General features: G+C 47.4%; 2 protein-coding genes across 32 annotated transcripts in view; both read left to right on the top strand.

Annotated features, from left to right (window-relative positions):
- GIGYF2 (GRB10 interacting GYF protein 2) overlaps positions 1-8351 on the top strand; it is a 79355-nt gene extending 71004 nt beyond the window's left edge. For 19 of the 21 annotated variants that reach the window (XM_087738582.1, XM_087738575.1, XM_087738576.1 and 16 more), the window contains 8 exons: positions 318-554; positions 1165-1287; positions 1912-2115; positions 2236-2441; positions 2739-2893; positions 3766-3935; positions 4309-4456; positions 6585-8351. In XM_087738582.1, the coding sequence (XP_087594708.1) occupies positions 318-554; positions 1165-1287; positions 1912-2115; positions 2236-2441; positions 2739-2893; positions 3766-3935; positions 4309-4456; positions 6585-6652 (1311 nt within the window). In that variant the 3' untranslated portion in view covers positions 6653-8351. Of the gene's footprint in view, positions 1-317; positions 555-1164; positions 1288-1911; positions 2116-2235; positions 2446-2738; positions 2894-3353; positions 3434-3765; positions 3936-4308; positions 4457-6584 lie in introns of those variants that run through there. The other 2 variants (XR_015700298.1, XM_087738589.1) reach the window with 2 other exon arrangements.
- Positions 7293-20982, top strand: SNORC (secondary ossification center associated regulator of chondrocyte maturation). 11 transcript variants are annotated; one of them, XM_087738600.1, is made up of 5 exons: positions 8381-8512; positions 9171-9366; positions 9682-10963; positions 19629-19814; positions 20489-20982. In XM_087738600.1, exons 3-5 carry the CDS (start codon positions 10870-10872, stop codon positions 20596-20598), a joined length of 390 nt encoding a protein of 129 aa, XP_087594726.1. In that variant the 5' UTR covers positions 8381-8512; positions 9171-9366; positions 9682-10869; the 3' UTR covers positions 20599-20982. The 11 variants fall into 11 exon arrangements, with proteins under 11 accessions (XP_087594724.1, XP_087594723.1, XP_087594726.1 ...); XM_087738605.1 differs by having other exon boundaries at positions 8386-8525; positions 19632-19814; XM_087738599.1 differs by having other exon boundaries at positions 8386-8525.
- Positions 20983-21028: the final 46 nt, after the last annotated feature.

Genomic DNA, 21028 nt, shown 5'->3' with positions numbered 1-21028 from the left:
GTAGAAGCTCAGACTTGAAAGGTGCACAACTCCTAGAAGGAAAGTGGTGTGAAATTAGCTAGTCTGAACTAGAGAGGTGTCATTCTCTTCCAAGTCCCTTGGTGGAGCAGTGGGAATCTTATAATTTGAGGGGATATAGACTATATAATTGGGCTTTCTTTTCTGAGAAATGTAAGGGTAAGTGAACAACCTAAACAGCACAGATTACAGATATAAAGGCCTCTCTCTGTTCTGTCAGGATCTCAATACCACAGAGTAGAAGTAGTTTAGATTTCCTAAGCCTACTTAGACTTTACTCTTCTTTATGTCCTGGGAAGGAAGAGGAGGCTGCCAAGTGGGCACGTGAAGAGGAGGAAGCTCAACGGCGACTTGAAGAAAGTCGGCTACGCATGGAAGAAGAGGCAGCCAGACAGCGGCTTGAAGAAGAAGAGCGAAAGCGCAAGGAGCTGGAACTCCAGCGCCAGAAAGAGATAATGAGACAGAGGCAGCAGCAGCAGGAGGCTTTACGACGGCTGCAACAACAGCAGCAACAGCAGCAACTTGCACAAATGAAGGTAATGTTTCTACAGTTTAACTTCCTCCTTCAGTTCAGTGTAGTAAGTAAAACCACAGCTGGATTCAGGGTTGTCTAGACTAGCTTGAAAAGAGCAGGGAGGGATGAACTATCTGGAGAGGGAAGAGGGTAAATGGTTGACTTTCAAAGTGATGGGAGAAACAAGAGGACAGTAAGTTGCAAAACACAAAAGAAAAAGGTTCAGTTGATAGAAATGTACTGGAAAGGGATTCACAGATGAGTACAGATGTTTATTCTGCTGCCATGAGCAAAGGCCAGTGCAAAGTTTCTAAAGCCTGGAGTTTCTGAAGTTTTCGAAATCAAAATTGATTGCTATTTTTCAGGCAGTTATGCGTTACCTTATTCTTGGTACACTGTGTCTTTGACAGTATGATACACCAGAAGCCAATTCAAAGAAACATACTGTTTACACTTTGAGTGTACTTTTTAATACTTAATGATACCATTTTATACTTTCCAGTGTTTTCTTAAACTTTAAAGGTGATCTTCCTTTTCCCCTGTGCTGTGGGCTTATACTGATTTTTCACGATTATACTTCAGTGTTCTCTAAAATGTTTTGTAATTCCTAATGATGTGGTTTTTTGGCCCAGCTCCCTTCATCTTCAACATGGGGTCAGCAATCAAATTCAGGAGCTTGCCAATCCCAGACCACACTGTCATTGGCAGAAATCCAAAAGTTAGAAGAAGAACGAGAACGGCAGCTTCGAGAAGAGGTAAATACATTAACAGAGTGTAACTTGTTAGAGTGGACTCAACTCTGTGACTGCTTAACTGTCAATTAAGTGATTAGAAGGAATAGTGAGGATGAGGAATGTTTTCTTGAAATAGGATAACTCGGGTAAAATCCTGTCTTTCAGGCATAGGTTCAATAAGTACTTGTTTGAAGGTTTTCATAGCTGCTTAATACAAATATCTGAGAGGAGGGGAAATTGTACCCTTTTAACCCCAGGAGTATAATATGTTCACAAAAAAATATAAAATTATTTCACATTTATGCTGTAATTTGTTTGCAGATATGCATAAGACCAGGGCATTTTAAGGGGCGGGGGGGCAAGTGGTGGTAGGAGAGAGAGTATTCCTACAAGACCAGCTAAGCATTTGGGGCTGCAATCATAATTAGCCAAACTTATTCTGTCCTAGGCTAATGAGCAATTTTTATTTACTAGTTACTTAATGTCCGCCTTTTTGGAGGAACTGTAACGGCTCAAAAAATAATAGGTCAGCCAGATTCCCCCAGAAGAGAGTGAAATCAGTTTAAAATCAGTTTCCCAGCTAGACTTTGAATAGTAATCGTCTTCTGAGAGTATGGACAAGCACTTTTGTCTTGCATGCAACAGCAAAGGCGTCAGCAGCGCGAACTAATGAAGGCCCTCCAGCAACAGCAGCAGCAACAGCAGCAAAAATTGTCAGGCTGGGGTAATGTCACCAAACCAACAGGCACCACCAAGTCCCTGCTGGAGATACAGCAGGAAGAGGCAAGGCAGATGCAGAAACAGCAGCAACAGCAGCACCAGCAGCCAAACAGAGTCAGAAATACTACGGTATGTACAGTATTTACCTAACTGGTATGTAGAGGGAAAGGGTACGTGACAGTTCTCTATTCATTATGTTCTGTAAGGTATGGTGCAAATAACCAGGATCTCTTTGTTATGTTTCAACAGCACTCTAACCTGCACACCAGCATTGGGAATTCAGTGTGGGGCTCCCTAAACACTAATCCCAGCAACCAGTGGGCATCTGACCTAGTCAGTAGCATCTGGAGTAATGCTGATACCAAAAACTCAAACATGGGTTTCTGGGATGATGCAGTGAAGGAAGTGGGACCTCGTAACTCGACCAATAAAAACAAAAGCAATGCCAGCCTCAGGTAGGAATCGGAGCTTTTTGTAAAGAAAGGCTACCACTCCTGGGATGATCACTTAGAGTTATAACATCTTCCTGTGTTTTCCTTTTTTTTTCTGTGTCACTCAGGATCTGTTTTTACAACAAAAATAGCTAATAGGTGACTATTGACAATTTATTTTGTCATCTACTTGGAAAATTAGTTGGTTCTTAAACAGTGTTTGCATCTTGTAAACTAGTGATCCTTGTAACACTGTACTGTATACTATATTGTTGATAAGTCTGGTAATTTATAATTTATTATATGTTTTCTTTATCTCAGTAAATCTGTAGGTATTACAAGTAGACAAAACAAGAAGGTGGAAGAAGAGGAGAAGCTGTTGAAATTGTTCCAGGGGGTTAATAAAGCCCAGGATGGATTCACCCAGTGGTGTGAACAAATGCTTCATGCACTCAACACAGCCAACAACTTAGATGGTAAGAGGTGGGGAGGAATGTAAGTGAAGTTCTTCATGCTGCAAAGTTGTGGTTCTGTGGGACCCTTGAACCTGAGTGAGGAACCAGTGCTGCCCCAAGAGCCAGGATTACACCTCACACAACTGCAGTACCACAGCTTTTCCCTCCTCTTAGAGGAGAGGAACTAGAAATAACTTGTTGGCCCCATCTGTGATAAAATAACTAGCTGCATCTGGTGCCTGAGGAGAGGCTGAGGCTCTGCAGTGCCGTCGTGGGTCACGCATCCACAGTGAGCTTCCATGCTTCCAAGGGTACTTTGTGCCACAGGTGGCAGCCTGTTGTCCTGGTGTCTTCCTGGTTTGTGATTTGCTTTGCCCTTCTCCATGCTAAAAAATTCAATGCAACAAAGGTATTCTAAAGAAAAAAAGATGATAAATAAGGCTTGCAAGCGAGCTAGCTTTTGAACTTCAGGTGCTTGCAGGTCAGGTCAGCCACTGTGGAGTGTGATCTGTTGTGCTTCAGCCAAAAAGAGACTGATAACAAAAAGATGACAGCTGTGAGGTGAGTATTTTCCATTTGGGCCTGGCATTAAATTTGAGGTTTAAAGCTGGCAGTGGCTAAAGCTGATGGGCTAACATACCCTTAGGACTGTCATTTTATTTTTCCTTCTGATCATATTAGCTGGCTTTCTTATCCTTGCCTTGACTATAGAATAGATGAAGCATTGCATCGTAGGGCTTTACTGTAGGGAACTTAAAAGGGCAAGCTGTTTGCCATGGCTGCTATTACTAGATTAGCAAATATTTGAAACAGAAATCCAAATTTTGTCTTTATTGCATGATTGTGTTCATGCATCAACATGCATTCCCTCATGGTCTGCCTTCTTCTTGCAGTTCCCACGTTTGTTTCTTTCCTGAAGGAAGTGGAGTCTCCCTATGAGGTCCATGATTACATCAGAGCCTATCTTGGAGATACTCCTGAGGCCAAGGAGTTTGCCAAGCAGTTTCTTGAGCGCCGTGCCAAACAGAAAGCCAGTCAGCAGCGGCAACAGCAGCAGCAACAGGTAAACCTTACTCGCTACAGTCCTTAGGAGTGTATAGAGACTATATGTGAGTCTGAAGAGTCTGTATTTCTGCTGGATTGATAGGAGGATGAGCAGGATTTTATAGGTCATGTGAAATGCAGAGAATAAAGCAGATTTCAAATACTTACTGCAGAATCAAGTTTCCTTTATAACTACAGTTGAGGCCAACTGTAGATCAATAGCGTGCTGATCCAGGATATGCTTTAGAAGGATGAGATAGATGTGTTGGATAGGTGTATCAGTGGCTAGTGCTGCCACACATGATGTAGAAAGTGCTTTGGGCTCTCTGAATGTTTTCAGTGTAAATAAACATAATTGCACTTCATAATCTCATACTTACTTTGCTTTCTAGGATTCAGTGTGGGGGATGAACCACAGTTCGTTACATTCGGTCTTTCAGACCAATCAGAGCAACAACCAGCAATCCAATTTTGAGGCTGTGCAGAGTGGGAAGAAAAAGAAGAAACAGAAGATGGTTCGCGCAGATCCCAGCTTGTTAGGTCAGTTTTAATTTTTAGAAATTAGTGTTTAATTTGGGTAGTATTTGAGTGTAGAATTCTTGTTAACCTTAAATGGGAATATTGAATTTGAGCAGAAAAGGTAGTTGTTGAAGCATCTTTAGAATTTGTTTCAGTATTATTATTTAATGATTTAAAAAAATCTGTATCAGTTTCATGGAAAACTTTTGTTGAACTTTCCCTCATGAAAAGGCCTCTTCAAAACCTTGGTTATTACCTAGAAACCTTTAACTAGTTCAGGGATGTCAGTTAAACTATCTTTCCTCTTTTGAGTCAGCCTATGCCCATTTTATTGAATTAATGCTAATTCATTCTTTTAAGAAAAGCACATTTTCTGTTTCTTCAACAGCCTTTTGAGGCTTGCCTTTATTCCTTCCTACCTTTTTACATGAGCTAACCATCCTAGTCAGAAAAGATGTCAAAGATCTTATGAAAAAAAGTGAAAAAGTGGTCACAAGTTTTCAACTGGAGGTAGTGGAGATGATGACATTGTTAGTAGTCCTCTTTTTTTTTTCCTCTATCTTAATTTTTATGTGAGGATGTTAGTTAAACAGCCCCTATAGCATTGATGGAAAGTTTTCTTTAAAGTGGCCTTTAAGATACAAGGGCATCGTGTAAATACATGAGTAGTGAGCATTGTGTGGGATGTAATGCATCACTGTAGTATTCTTGTAGAATAAATGTGTCCACATTGGTGCTGTGTGATAAAAAAGAAACTCTGTGCGTGATAAAAAAGAAACTAGGGCACTACATTGGGCCAGTATTCGTTGTGCTGGTGCTACTTAGCTCATACTTGTATAAAGCAGTCTGGTATTAACCACCTGGAAGTCACTGCTTTTTTTAAGGCTCTTAGAGAGCCCTGCCTTTGTTTTTTATCTTCCCTTTTTGTTCTCAAAAAAACCAATACTCTTCAATTAAATCAACGATTTCTGCATTGAAGTATACTGAACTCTTCAGTGGAATCCTGACTTATGCCACCCCTAGATGCCAGTCCAGTGAGTCTGATCTGTGTGAAGAAATCACTAAATACAATTAAGAAGTTGCAACTGTAAGAGACCTAGCACATGCAGCTTCTTAAAAATCAGTGCACTCTGTTACAAAATCATTCCAAAACCTTTTAGGTAACATACTGCCACGAGAGGGAGCCAGAACAATTTTCTTAAACTTGCTGAGCCGCAGTTTTTATCTGTTGAAGATAATGGCTGTGAAAAGCAGTTTGTTTTCTAGCACAGAACAAGCCTACATAGCAGTCTCAAGACAATGACATGTCAGGTTTGTGTTTAGTAGCCTTACACAGGAAAACTTATCTTTTTCTCATACTCCATATGGGGTTGCTACAACCATAAAAATGGGATTTCAGAAGAAAAGTTGCATATTATATATTGGATTTTTTCCATGTAGAGAATGTTTTTGCTTTTTCTCACACTTTTCTCATGTGCATCATGTCCTCAGCGCTTACAGTTAAAAGGTTGGGTAGAAGTTTAGGTGCATCTTGAGCCATCTTCATAGCCCTATATAACTTTGTACGTTTTCATGTTGTACTCCTGAGATTAGAAGAATGTAAAAAAGCATGGAAATACATGGAATTGCCGCTAGGTTTCATAGGTACATGTATTTAGACTTTAAAATAAGGGGTAGAATTGCTCACACCCCCTGAGCATGGTTCCACACTTGGGTTGCGAGTTCACAAAATGTGCATTTCTGCCTCTTGGACCATGTAAGTACAGTGCTGGCAGGCACTTCCAAGTACCAGTTGACTCAGATGTGCTCTTTCCAAGATATTGCTGAGCCACATCGCCACTGTGCTTAGATGTGCCTCATACTTGCTCTGCAGATGACATCTTTTAAATGAAAGTTGAAGCCAGTCTTCTGCTGATCTTTTCAAAGACCAAGTGATACTTACCTAAATATACAATTGATTATCTTTGATTTATTAAGGAAAAAAAAACAGTGTGGGTAATTATATCTCTAGCCTACTGAATTTCCCCTGAGCTTTTATTTGATATGTATTATTCACTTTATTTACATGCTACTGCATGTAACAGATGTATTACATCAAATGCAATATACCACATCCAGATTTTTAATACAAGTCCTTTTTGGTTTACAGGGTTTTCAGTGAATGCCTCATCAGAGCGGCTCAATATGGGAGAAATAGAGACTTTGGAAGACTACTGAGCATGTGCAAATCAACTGGCTTTTCCTGCATCTGTTAACCATGGATTCTCCGTTTTGGACACAGTACTCTCCACCATGCGTTCTTCTTCTTCGCCTTGCAGTGAATCACAGAATCAATCATCTCAGGCTGCTTCCTCTAGCTCCAGCAAACCCTTTCTGCCCAGGACTGCACAGGCTTTGTTCCTACCGTCAGCCTAGAGTCAAGTGGACTTTGTTCAGAGTCCTGGGAGGGTGGGAGATAGGATTCGTTCACAACAAGGCTGATTTGGGCAGCAAGCTTTCACTGTGCTGTGATTTCTTCTGCTGACATACCTGGAAAAAAAATCAGTTGGGATTCTGCAAACCATTGCTTCCCTCTCCTGGTTACTCTTACCACATCCAACACGTGCAGTCACGGAGAGAGAGAGAGAGAGAGAGAGAGAGTTTGTGGTTAACAGATGTTGGTCAAAACCAAAATGCCACACAGATACTGACTTCCGCGCTCCATCAGGGCAAGAGGTGCTCTCCCAAGCTAGGAGTTGCATTCATAAGCTAACCTTAGAACTGGCAACAGCAGGAGAGGGGCGGTGGCGGGCGCAGTTTAGCTTGGGTTGGTTTGAAGTTGCACACCCCCTGCCAGCCCTTCTCAGCACATTATTTTTGGAGGGAAAGCTCGAGTCTGTCTTCATTAGGTGGTGATGCTGAAGCTGGTGGAGTTCCCCGTCGGCATACTCCAGCCTTCCTGGACAAGTGGGGACTTCTACTCTGGGAAAAAAGGGGGGCGGCATCTCTTCTTTCAGGTTGAGTTTATCCCTTAAATGCTACCTTCGGAGGGTTAGGACCAGTTTATTTTGAGCAATTTTCCTGCAAATTTGTCTCGTTTAAGAGACAGTAGGATCTTTACCGTGTGGATCTTTAGTCTTTGGTGAGGGTGAACACTGGCTTTCAGATATATACTCCAGCAGTCTTAGCTAGTTGTCGTTTCAAGCAGTGCTTAGGTTAACGAGCAGAGATGCCCTTTTGTCATGAAGAGAGACTGTGGAGGGCGAAGCTATGTGCAATGATGGCCCTGCTTATCTTCTACACCTTAAACTACTTCACACACCTTCACTGCGATCCATAATGTTTAAGTATTTATGGAATCATAATCTTCCTCTCTCACCGAAAGATTAACACCACCTTCCCTTCTCCACCCACCCACATGCACGCACCACAAAAGAAAGAAAACGAAAACTGCCAAATGCACTTAGTTTCAAGCCCCTGGTCCCATCTCCCGTTCCCAGAGGGTTATAACCTGCCAAGGGAGATACGCTACAGTTCTGGTGGAGTTGTATAAAGGTGTCTGTCTTTCTGTCATCACTGCCTAAAGAAAACAGTTCGAGTTGCTGAAGAGCAGTTTGGCTTTGGATTTTATTTTGTTTGGTTTATTCATTTTTTGGGGTCACCTTCCCCTCCTCCTCCTCTCTCTTCCCCCTGCCCCCAAACATGTACAGTAACTATACAGAGACTGCTGCAGACTTGTATATAGTTTTTGGATCCAATAGCATGGAGAGACTTGGAACTGTTGCAAATCTGGTCTCCCTGTCTCCTTTGCTTTGTAAATTCATAAAAGGGGGAAGAGGGGTAGTTAAAATGTTTACAAAACTTTAAACTCCCTCTGAACTTTTGCCAGTGTGGGGGGGAAAAAGAGAGAACTGAAATAAAACCTGGTTGTATTATATCTGAGAGAAAACTTTCTGCTTGCTTTTGTTGAAGCTGAGTTTTGAGATAATTCCTGGTGCTAAAACTGACCCAAAACTCGACTCTCATCAGTTTTCATCAAGAAACAACAAGCAAATACACAGGATGTGGAACAACAACCGCTGCTTTATTTCTTCCCTGGTGAGGAATACCGGTGGGTTTTTTCTACTTGATAATTTTAGAGTTCAAATAAACACCAGTAAGTTGAGATTGGAAAATTCTGACAAGAAAGCTTTAATTCCCCCCCCCCGCACAGAAACACGTGCATTCACGCTCATGTTGTTTATACAGGAGAGATCAAGCCATGGCTGGTTTTCTGTTACTACAAACACTGGCCCATGAAGCCTTTTTTTTGCCAGTCGGTAACCACCCCACCCTCTCCAATTCCCTTCCCTAAATGAAAGGTTTTATTTCTCCCTTCAGCATAAAGTCCACACGGACACCTTGTAGGCTTCCCTTCTTAGACAAAATCTTATTTTCTTTTTTTTTTCATACTTGCTGCTTGTTTTTGTGTGGAAAATCCCAGTAAAAGTTGATGATAAATGTCCTTCTACATCATCACAAAGAATATGAAGTCAGTAAAGAATGAACTTTTACAGCAGCTTTGCATTATGTTTAGCTGATGTCTTGGAAGGAACAGTACTTTTAGGCTGATAATTTGACTTTATCTTTTTTTTAGTGTATAATGTGTCTGGTTCATAAGTACTTTGTTTTTTAATGGTATGATCTAATTTCTACAAGCTAATTTTGGACTACTCTATACTGCGTAGCAAATAAGCAAAAGCCTGTTATTTTCCAGCTCAGCTGGGGAGCAGGAAAGGAACAATTTGCCGATTGCTAAATGAAAATGCAGAAATGCAAGCAGAGAAAATGTGCAATAATTTGTCGAACCCCGAGGACCTTGTTCTGCTTCTGAGAATTTGTAGATAATGGACGAGTGGGGAAGATCTTGATCTTAATATTTTAATATTCTGGCTTCTGTATTTAGTACAAAGGTAAGATGCTGGCATGTTCAGATTGTATGCTCAGGTGACTGCCCTGTCGCCTTCTGTGACAAACAGGGCCTGTTTCTGTAGCGAAGGTCACTTGGATCAGTAGGGATGGGAAAAGTAGGAGCTACAGCATTGTGTCTGCTGGTGGATATATATTTATGCACTTCCAGTTCCTCTTCTGATAGAACATGAACGTGGAAAGCTAATGGGCTTTAATCCAAGTTTGACAGATGATGTTGAATTTGATGCTAGAGACGTCTGAGGTTTCTTTTGAGCACATTTTACCAGGTTACTTCCTAACTTCTCATTTCGCTGCAGGGACAGTGCTCAGTCCTCTGTTGTTTTTCCTGCTGCCCCTCGCAGCCAGGCACTTCTGCGAAGAACTGCAGCAAGCAGAATGATTTAAAAGGATGCCTGAACTGTATCTGGTTGCCTGTCAGAGAAAGCAAAAAAGCAAAGATATCTCTTAGCAGAAAAATCTGAGTCTGAAATTTAAGACAAAACTACCTGTGTCATATTTTCAGAACATAAAGAACTGACATTGGGGGTGTTTATGTACTTCATTACATCTTTTTCTGAACAGAAACCATGAAGTATTTCATCTTCATATCAGCTTAAAAAAATCCTAATGAAGTTCTTCTGTCCTCTGACAATAAGCTGGAGTGTTCCCCTTTATATACGCTTCATCCTTGCCCAAGTCTATCGGTGCAAATGTGATTTGAAACAAACCTCAGTTTTCTCTGCTGTGAACTTTTCACGAGCCCACTTGGAGGGGAGGGACGGAGCGGCAGAGGGTTGCAGGAGCTAGTGTCTGTGCAGTTCAGATCCCAGGAGGATGCTGGCCTTGCGTGACAAAGGCGACTCTCCTGGAGGATCTACCAGATTTTAACAGGCAGTTCTGCCAGCGGAGACCACACGTGGCTCCTAGTCCACATCTGTAAGTATTACACCCAGAAAACAAGGATGCCACGGAGCTGCTCTGGCTCTGTTTCAGAGCATTTTAGCCTCAAAAGATTGAGGCCCTTGTTCTTACGCTGCGCCCACCCTGGAAAGACCACTGCTGCCCTGCACGCTGAGGAGAGAGCAAAGCCCTTGAGCAGTCCGCTTGGTTTGGGGGTTAGCTGCCCCAATGGCTCCTGTGTTATTTCCCGTGCTGCGGGATGGCCGGCCGGAGGGAAGGCATTCCAGGAGCATCCCCGCGTCCTCTGGGAAGGGCTTGCCAACAACTGCTCGTGTGTGCGCCGGCCTGGCAGGGTGACGGATGCCTAACGGCTCGGCTGCCTATGGGGTTTTAGGCACAACTTTTAGAGGGTGGAGCTGCCTTCAGGAGGAGGTGTGCTCTAGAAGTCAGAGAGAGCGAGTCTCTGCTGGGCTTTGCACTCTCTCTGTCCACTTGCTGTTGTGAAGGAAATTTGGTTTTTTTGACCTGACTGGACAAAGTTTTTATTATACCAGTGAAATTTCCAAGTTGTTTTGTACTTTGAAGAGTTCTAAGAATTGCTGCCGATGCTTTTTCTGAGGGAAGCCATGCCCTACCACAGTGTCCTTCGCCTGGTCCTGCTAATGCTGTGCAGCATCCTGGTCCCTGCTGTGCTGACAGGTAAGGAGCTTTGCTAGCATTTAAAGCCCAAAAGCACGGGACATCTTTTAGTAACCTGCCTCTCCTTGCATACCTCCTCTCCCTCCCCTAAAAATGTCCATAAGTGTCTATTGAATTCTAATTGATTAATGGAAACTAGCTTTGGAATCGGTGGCTGGAGGTGAGTAAGAATATATTCTCCATCCTGAGGCCATGTTTCTGCTGGGGAAAATGGAGAAAATCCTGTGTCATTTCTCCAAAGCTGAACAGCAGTAGCACCTCTGTGAGCATTAGTGACAGTAGATCAGTAGACAGATCAGCCAACAGTAAATGGGGTGCTCGCAGCAGCTGATGGGACACGTTATCTGTCGGCTTTTAATGGTAGGAAGAAGTTAAAATCGTGAGAAGAAATGTTTTTCTCTGGCTAAAGCCTGTGTGCCAATTTCTCGTTCCTTCTATGCTTTCTGCTACAGCAGAGCACTTACCACAGCTGCTCTAAAGTGTCTATGAAAACATTTAGTGTGAGACACCTATTCTGTGAGGCACTATTTTTTAAGGAGGTGGTTAGTACTTTCAGCCTTATCTGCTCCCACTTTCAGCACCGCTCTGAGGCTGAGGGGAGCCGAGGGCACAGTCAGCCTCAAAGGCTGCCTGGTCAGAGATGGGTTGTACAAACGACGGAAAACCGGCTTCCAGACTGACCCCATAGATGGGCTCTGAGCATACGGGTGGAAACGCTTATGGGGAACTGCTTCCCTCAAAGCCTTTTTCTTTAAGTGCAAGTGAGGCTGTGAAGGGATGGCTCAGGCCAAGATAACAGGCAAGAGCACAGCGCTTGTTTTCCTAAATTCTTATCCTGCCTTCCAAGACCTGGAGCAAGGCTGGATCACAGTTCCCTCCCAGTTTGTTCTGAGCATCTTGCCTAGCAGGGAGATCCTGGCCAGCCTTCTAGCAGATGAAATTATTTGTTTTTAAAGGAGCTTTCATATGGGTAGGGGAATTTATTGCTGTGCCTAGCTGGAACATCTGCGGGTGCAAGAACAGAATTACCATAGCTGGTATTTCCCCCACAGATCCTCCCCTTGTAGGACACCTTGCTGGGAAACCTTTAAAGTAACTAAGAAATGAGCACTAAAAAGTAGATGTTCTCCTCAAACCCTGAGCTCTGATTTTTGTATAGTGGAACATTAATCACATAAGCACAGTTTCAGTTTGTAGCTTGCTCATGCTCCCAGAAGCAGTGGCGGTGTTCTTCCCCCAAACCAGGTAAGGTCTTTTCTTAACTGTTACAGTCTGTTTCAGTCTGCAAAAATCGATTCATTTCCAGTGAAACTTTGATCTGCTTCCCTCTCTGAGGTAGGATCTCTTTTACGCTACGTTAAGCTTCCAGCATTTGGTGCGTATTTGCTCTGTCTCCTGCCTTGCCAGCTTTCCCGTGTACTTGCTGTCGGCTCGGCTTGGCTTTGCAGCAGTGGTTTGTACCAAACTGTCGCTGCCTCCCTGTGTCACTTTGCTCCCGTGAAATACCCAAAGTTCACTTGATTCCTTTACTTGAGTTGCACTTGTGCAGCGAGGCCAGTAGCTCTTGAAGAACTTTGAACTATTGAATGCAATATTTGGATCCTGGGGCGTAGGAGAGACTCTGTGCTTTTTCTCAGTCACATTTTAGAGGGGCTTGAGCCGTCTTAAGTTTGTTCTTCTCTGCTACCTCAAAGCCAGGCATCAGGGAACCAGCCTGTATGGTAAGCCATCCCAGGAGCAGAACGATTTTCTGCTGCATTAGGAGTGGAGAGGTACCTATACCCAGTACAGGGGCTTTTGGTGCACAGTGGAATTTTTTCTGCTTTTCACTCCATTAGAAAAGGAAATTTCCTGCCTTGTGCAGACAAAGAAGGGAAGGGCACACAGCCTTCTGGTCTCCGTGCATACGCATGCAGCCCTGCCTTTCTGTAAACAAGTTTATTTAACATTCATCAGAACTGCAACGCTCCACGCTGCTCCACATTCAAGCTCCCGGCGCTCGCACATCACAGGCTGCCCTTTGTGCTCCCTATGAAGGCCTCTTTTCATCCCTGCCCTGGCCCTGTGCCCGCTGTGGCTACCTGGGGCTGGACAGCCCGTTGCTGGCCTCGGAGTTCACCCAGCCCCTGCCCTCCCGTCTCAGCACCTCGTACTTTCCGTAGCAAAGCCCTCCACGGTGAGCAGAAGCGGAGTCTGCTTCAGACGGGGCTGCAGGTGATGCTGGCCATGCGGACCTGAGGTCCAGAATGACTCTTCCCTTCCTCGTTGAATTTAATTTTGTCTCAGCAGTGATTCAGAGCTACCTAGTACAAAAACCCTTGGGTAAGTGCTCAGGAGTTCAGCGAGATATGAAGGATCTCGCTGGCAGCTGAGGTTCCCATCTGGGTGTAGCAATCAGAGTACTTTGGGTGCTGGTGGGGCATGTACCTTGATCTGGCTTCTTGCCCAGCCAGTCTGGATTCCTGGATGGTGTGGTCAGGGCTCTGCGACTGGAGAAAGTGTGAATTTCTCCTCCTAGGTACTGAGCTCTTTCCAATATCCCATTTGTCAGAAATGGGGAAACAATCGAGTCTTTAACCCTCATTGTCCATGTCATCTTGGTGCAACAGGAAACGGAGGCAGTTCAAGAACTTTCGGCACACCTGAATCCTTTCCACTTCCACTTTCTCCAAACCCAAGTGGCACTTGGGCCTAGAGCACAGGACGATTGTGATTGTGAAGTTGATTTTTATTCTTTTCCTATCTGTAAAACCATTTTCAATTCATATAATGGATTTGGAGCTCCAATTGAAGTGGAAGTTAGTAAAAAGCCTTTGCAAGGCCTTGGCTTCTGAATCCTGTATATATTTGATATCTACACTCTGATGTGGGCTCATGAATTTCCTTGTTTTGAGCTAACGTGGAAGTACATTATACTGCAGTAGCACATCAGAATGCGTACGGGGGGGAAAGCAGCAGAACAGGAGATGTTGCGCTAAAGGAAAATGTACAGGAGACGACCTTGTCCAAGGACATCTTTCTGTGGCAACTCGTGTCTTCATTCTCAACAACAGGAGAATAAAAGATTATTAGGAAGTTTTTAAAGTTCAAGTATTAGAATGTGAGAAGTAGTAAACAGGTTTTGTCAGGCAAATTTTTTCAAAAGATGCGGTTGTTCCAACAGGTCTGTCCAGACTTACAGCAAGTCTTTGTAGACCATTACTCAACCTTGCTCTGCACCAACACCCCTTATAAATTACTGACACTAGTATCGGCTCCCAACTAAGGGTACTGGGTTGGAGGTGGAGAGTGTGCTCCAGAAAGCAGCAGGTAACCTTAACCTTTTCCCCCTCCTTGTAATGGATGTAATATGAAGACACAAAAACTTGTGGAATAAAAGGAATAAAAGCCCCCAGGTTCTGAAAAGGATGTGAGCAGCGGAGTTGGATGCCATTAAGTTGACCTGTGAACTGTTGTGACTGAAGAAACTGGGTGCAATGCTTAAGTTACAGCAGGTGCCCTTGCCTCTTTCCTAGGACCACTGAGCATCTGTGTCCTATTGAGGCACTCATTTCTGTCACTGTAAGCATCAACTTGTCACCCAGTGGAGGAGGAAAGTCTCTTTGTCATCTCCTATTGACAGGTTGTGAGGATGATGAGATGCTGAAACCAGCTTGTGCAAGGAAGAGTATTGGTAACTGGCGGGTGATCTCCAGGGATGAAGATGTTAGGTGGCCACATCTGCCTGCCTTGACGCCTTGCAGACTCTGCCTGTGGGGAGGTTCTGGTTGTTCGGGGGTATCTTGAAGGATCCTTCAGACTTGATCGGCTTCTTCAAGAGCTATTACTTGTGGAGACCTTTCCAGTCTATCAGCCACCGAGTATCTGGGGTATGGGCTACCATGTCACTGTGCTGGCAGCTCACCCCACCTCCTTCTCACTGAGCATGGAAATAGTGGTTTCGTCAAGTTGCCTTTGACGTCATCCCTTCCAGATCTCGCTGAAGTCCTGGTGGGTCCCTGTATCACTCAGAAAACTCATGGTGTGCTTCTTTATAGTGTAGTAACTCTGATATTTTCTTCCCTTTTCCTGGCCTCAGTTGTCACTAACCTGTGCTGGAAAGAGGGAGAATACACAGTGCGGTATAGCTATTTCCCTGAAATAAGGCAGTTTGTAGTGTCAGCATATGGGAAGGAAGAGGTGCTGTCCTCCACCTGGCCGGCTGCAAAACACTGAAATACTTAGTCTGGTTTTTCTGGGTTCCATCTTTGCCCTGTAAAACCCAATAACTAATAAGATTATTCCATGTCTTTTCTCTTAAGTGCTCCCAAGCTGTGTTTTTACCAAGTGCATTTCACTGGCAGTCTGTGGAGCAACAGTTGCCCTCAGTCCGTGCCGCAGTGCTGAGGCAGGGTTAGTGCTGGGGGAGAGCTTGCTTGTGCCATGGGGTCAAGGTTTCTCTCCCTTCAGAGCACCCAGCAGTGAGACACGAAGCCTCGTCAGTGGTGGGGTTACCCATGTGTGTCGGCAGCCTGGGAGCCCCTCTGTGTGCCCACCTGCTGCTCCTGCTAAGTTGCTCCGGGGCAAACCAGCCATGCTAGCGTACCAGGTGGGTTTTCCTAGAGATAGGACCGATCCCAAGACTGATGACAGCACAGCTAATGCATGGTGCTCTCACCCAGATGTTAAACTTCTGGTCTTGTGGTGGGTGCTGTGTTTTGAGCGTGTTTCTTAGTAGTTCTTTATCTCTACAAAGTTCTTGGGTGAACAGGAAAACCATGCGCTACTTTGCCTTTGATATTTGGTTTCCAACCCTCGATTGCATCCCCTCACTTGAGATTGCAATGTGTCTGGGTTTTTTGCACAAGTGAAAAATGCTGTGCCCTGCCCCAAGGCCGTGGAGGGTCCCAGGTCGCTTGCCCTTTCCCTGTGAAAGGCTGCTACCAGGTCTGGAGCTGTCACTCGGAAGCATTCGTTCAGGCACACAGACCACGTCCTCATCGTTGCAGTCAGGATGACAGGACCCGTGCAGGTGGTCAGGCCTGGCTTCTTCCATTGTAGATCATATTTAGAGTCCTGGTCTCCTGCTCATGCACAGAGAAACCGAGCCCAGGAAGGAGAGGGACTTGTGGGGGTCACACAAAACAGCAGCAGCAGAGCAGAGAACTGAACCTCCTGAATCGGGTCTCACACCTGTACTTAGAGCCTGTCCAGTCAGACTGTATCCAGCAGGTGACTGCAAGAGGCCCTCATGTCTCGCTTGGAGACATGAGACCTTATTAATACTGTGTGCGTGTTGGCTTTTGGCATTTAATGCAAGCTCTGTCCTTCCCCCTCACCTTTCTTGCTTTTACCAGAGGACTGAAATAGGAGTATGGCATTTAATGCTGCTCCGTTAGAGATCTGCTGCTCTCAGCCAGCGGCAGCGTGGCTGACGCTCACTGGGACTCTCCGGGTGCTGCAGAGGGGAGCAGGCCTGACTTCTCCGGTTGTTAAAGAAACCCACTGGATGCGTGGGGATAGTCGCATGGCTGGTTGGGCTTCTCAGACGGGCAGGAATGGAGCCATGTGAGGACACAAGCTGTTCAGGAGGGAAAATCAAAGGCGAGTCTTGGAAAGAAAAGCGCTGGTTACGAACAGGCGCTCTCCCAGGCTGCAGCAGTTTGCTCTGGAGAGACCTGCCTGCTGGCAGCTTTCTCTGGGGATGGTGCTTGCATTTGGTTTTGTGTTCCCCCATCCCATGTGCTTGCTGCAGGGCTCTTGGCATCTGCTCTAGCAGCATCGAGGTGCAGGAACCGAAGAGGAGACCCAGCAGTAAGCCCTGGCTCTTAGTGATGTTCAGATGCAGGTATTTCACTTTATGCATGTGCACAACTCTGCTGCTGCTTCTGAGCTGACAGCTCCTGTTAGTGAGGCTCTAGACCTGACTGAAAGGAGTTGTGTTTCCCTTGGTTGAAGTGCCGTTAAGGTAAAACCGCAAGAACTTGGGACAGAAAACGCATGTTGAGCACGCTCTGCCCTTTCTGTGAGGGTGAACTGAAAGCACGTTTCAATCAGATGAGAGGAATTAACAAAATACATATCCAGAAGCCATCCAGGACTCTATCCAGGTCTTAAAAATCACTGAGATCATAAACAAATTAGACCGTTTCCTCTTTACTTGGCTATCAGAAATAAGCTCTGTGCCCTGCTTAAAGAGAGCTGCAATAAATTTTTCAGGAATTAGAGGCACTGGGGACAGGAGAGACTCTCCGGGACCTGTGGGTCTGGTTAGAAAAAGAGCCTTTGCACTACTGTTGGAAGGGGTAGCGCTCCCTCCTTGTCTCTTTGAGAATGGGGAGCTGGGAAGACCCTGTCCAGGTCCTACAGCCTTGCTGGACGGTGCCTGCATCTGTTATAGATCATCTGAGCCTTTCCCCCGGTCAGATGTGAGGGGTACACCCAACTCTTTTGGCTTCAGAGAGAAAAACATTCTTGGGAAATGCAACAGCTATGTCCTCCCAGGGTGGCGTTCGCTTGCCAGATGGGAACGGCTGCAGTGTTGGTGCTGGCCATGGCGGTGTTGACACAATCAGGAAAGTCAGAGCTGGAGCGTAGCTCTTCCGTGTAGAGTTCCTCCACTTGCCAAAGCAGCCTGGAACCGGGGCTTCGTACATTTGGTTACGTAATGTACATTACGTACATTTGGTCTGTGCCTAAACCAACAGCTTCCTGATGCCACCATTGCTAACTAAATAGCCCCATCTCTGCTCGGTTCCTTTCCCTGTTGTTTTAACTACATTTACCCACTAAATTCTGTATTTCCTCCTGATCTGTCCTCTAGTAGCTAAACCACAGGATTTATAGAAGAGAGGTCCCCTGGAAATGGCACATTCTGGAAGAGCCTCCGGATGGGATGTGAGTCTCCAGCTCTGCTGGTTGGTTTTACAGGACAGGTTGGGAAGGGCCCTGCGAAAGGCTTGGGTGTTTTGGGAGAGCCTTGGAGCACAAACCTCTTGTGTGCTCGTACCGGGAACCCGAAATGCCACCTCTGATGCACTGACCACAGATGTACCAAGAATATGGTATTCACTGCTGCTCCCAGCTTCTCCCCAGGGCGGGTCAGCCAGCCAGAGTACGCTGGTGTCGCTGCCTGACTGAACTGGCACAGCCCTCAAACTGGGAGCTTATTTGTGTCTGTCGTTGCTCATCGGTGCAGAGTTAAACCTGGCAGCTGTCTCGCTGAAAATCCTGTAGCTTTTACGGCTGTAGAAAGGACTTTCCAAAGCTAGTCTAGTCTAGAACCTGTTGTGTTCCTGAGTCTGCAGGCAGCCTTGAATAGCTCCGGGGCAGTGGGAGCTCCTCTTTGATGTAAGCCCTGTGGCAAGCCCTAGCAGTGGGTTTGTACAGGCAGCAAAGGTGCGTGTTTTGGTGTTGGCCCTCCTGTTCCTTTTGATGCAGGGCTCCTACGGGAGAACAAAGTGTGGTGGAGCCCATTAGTGCCGATTCTTCAGCGCTCTCCTCCCACAAAGCAACGGCTGCCTGTGGGAGGCAGGGAGGGTTCCAGGTACTCAAAGCTGGGGCTGGCGCTGCCAAGATGTGCTGCTGCCACCTCTGCCGCTGGGGCAGGGAGAGCTCGGGTGGTGCTGGGGCAAGTCTCCGAGTGCCCCTGGCACACCAAGAGACACCATGCCAGAGCCGGGGTGCCTGGGGATGCTCTGCGCCTTGCCCCAGGGAGCCCAGGCTGTTTGCTCCAGCTCCTCTGCCGCCCTTTTTCCCAGCCCAGATAACTGTCGTGTCAGTTCAGGTGGGCTGTGGTACTGGATGCTGTTAGGTTCCGCCCCCCACCCCCGCCCCGCTCTTTTTTTCCCCATCCCAGTGCGACATTCCCAGCGGTTTCGGCAGGGAGCTGTGGAATGTCTCCCGCTCCCGCCGGGGCCCACCTGAACAAGACGGGCATTGATGGGGAGCGCTCAGCTCAGCCACACGCAGACAGGGAGGGCTCTCTGGTTCGGTCCCCGACCCCACAGGGGGAAGAAATAACAGGAGGTGAATGGTAACATCAAACAGGGCCCAGCCCGGCTTTCATCTCCCCAGCGCGGTGTGGAGGTGGGCAGAGGGAAGTCGAGGCTCTGGGGCTCCTGCGTGGGGGAGCCCTGTCCTGCGCAGTGCCAGTGCCTCCAGCATCCTACACCGCGTAGGCTGGTGGTGCAGGACAGAAGGGCCCTGAGATACTGTGCATTTGGCCAGTGCAGGTGGCCTCTGCCTGTTGCAGGAATGCGACAGCCCCTCCCAGCCCAGTCCCACGGGCATCCACGAGCAAAAAGGCCGCAGATGTTCATGCAGGGCCTGTTTGTGCACGAGCAGAGGTCGCTCGGTTGTGGGGAGCTGTTGTCCCATGTGTGCTGTGTGTACACCAGGTTGCCACAAAAGCCTGTGGCAGTGTGGTTTCACCCCGGGGCAGGGTCGTTGCCTTCGGCTGCTCTGGGTGTTGGTGCTCTGCGGAGGCGGTGTCCTCTCAGAGGAGGGCTCTGCCCCATGGGGTTTCTCAGCCCTCGGGGTTGCCCTCCATCCGCTCTGGGGCACTCAGCAGGCAGCTGGAGCCCAGGGCCCTGCGGAGCTGTGGCTGTCCTGAGCTGCCGCTGTCACCAGCAGCATGGCCAGGGCCACCCATGCCCATGAGTGACCGTGGGTGCTTGTCTCCCAGCAGAGTACCCGCAGGGCCCAGTCCCCACCCTCTGGAACGAGCCACCCGAGCTGCCCTCTGGAGCTGGCCCCTTTGACGCCGCCACCACCACAGCCCGTCTCTCAGATGCCACCGCCTTCCCCCCGTACACCTCCGAGCTGGAGCCCGAGGACACCACACACCTGCACCGGTTGGACGCCGGGGACGGTACGTGGCTGTGCGATGGCCTGCCAGCGGGTCGCTCCCGCAGCGGCCCGGCAAGTCCTCACTGTGGAGTTGCTCTTATGGGCCTGTTGCCTCCCAGGAGGTGTTTGAGCCACCAGAGGTGGCCTGTCCCCAGCCACACTGCGCTGGCAGGGGGCTGCCGAGGCCTTTCCTCCTGCCCTGGGTCTGACACATCACAGCAGGCAGCAGCAAGAAGTGCCTCGCGCCCAGGTAGGCTCCAGGGCAAGAGTGTGCCTGAAGCCCTGTAAACGGGGAGCGTGACCCCTTTCCCTGGCTCCTGAACTACAGCAAACGCCCGTTGTGATGCGGTTCTGCAACAAGCAAAGCAACTCCCCCGGTACGGGTGTTAAGAGGAAAGCTGAGTGCCACAGACCCGCTTTGTGGCACCTGTCCTTGTCACCAGGACCTGACCAAGGGGCAAGTGGCTGGCTCTAGCCCCCTGCCCAAGGGCTCAATGCCGCTGGGGCACAGGACCGCACCTCGGCTGTGTGGGGACACGGGAACAGGGCCGCTATGGCCAGTGCAGGGAGCTCTGGGGCAGGAACGTGCCCCGATGGCCGGGGATGTGCTGGGTGCGGGGGGTCATCCCCATCGCCCTTCCCATCTGGGACCCGCCGCCTCTGCTGACCTCACGCCACCTCCTTCTGTCCCTGCAGGCTCGCTGGGGCCCGGAGCTATCGGTGCCATTGTCATCGCCTCCCTCCTGGGTACGTCTGTGCTTGTGGCCTTGGTCGTCATCACGCTGAGAAAGTTCTCGGCCTCCTGAACTCAATAAAAGTTTTTTTTCTGTAACACAACCAGCCTGTCTCCTGCCCTCGACTGCTCCTGCTCCCCGTCTGCCTGGGGTTCCCTAGGGAAAAACGCTGCTGTGGATGTGGGAAAGGGCGCGCCAGGCAGCAAAGCTGCACCCCGCAGCGCTCTTAGCGTGTGTATCTCCTGGGTGCAGGCAGACCTGGCAGGCTCAGCCACAGCAGGCAGCGCCACCCCCCCAGGCAGGAAGGACCTGTGGCAGCGAGTGGCTTTGAGTGGGCAGCAGCGCTCTCGGTCTAGCCTGGGTGGCAGTAATGGTGTTCGGCATCCCCTTCCACAGCTTTCCCTGGGAAGGGTTGTTCAGTTGGTGTAAACCACTGTGATACTTCCCTGGTCTCACCTCACGTTCATGTTCAGCCCCACTTCCACCCGCTGCGTTTGGGCCA

The sequence above is a fragment of the Nipponia nippon genome, unplaced genomic scaffold (assembly GCF_047370975.1).
Source record: "Nipponia nippon isolate SJK-2023a ecotype South Korea unplaced genomic scaffold, ASM4737097v1 scaffold_7, whole genome shotgun sequence".
NCBI classification, from domain to species: domain Eukaryota; kingdom Metazoa; phylum Chordata; class Aves; order Pelecaniformes; family Threskiornithidae; genus Nipponia; species Nipponia nippon.
The sequence above is the reverse complement of the archived record's forward strand: the minus strand, read 5'-3'. Positions and strand labels throughout refer to the sequence as shown.

Bases quoted from the DNA above. Each gene is read 5' to 3' on its own strand.
- SNORC (XM_087738597.1), top strand. From the start codon at position 7,330: ATGCTGAAGCTGGTGGAGTTCCCCGTCGGCATACTCCAGCCTTCCTGG. The intron at 7,432-8,386 runs GTTGAGTTTATC...CTTTTGTTGAAG, and splicing joins GGCGGCATCTCTTCTTTCAG to CTGAGTTTTGAGATAATTCC. The intron at 19,815-20,488 runs GTACGTGGCTGT...CTGTCCCTGCAG, and splicing joins CCGGTTGGACGCCGGGGACG to GCTCGCTGGGGCCCGGAGCT.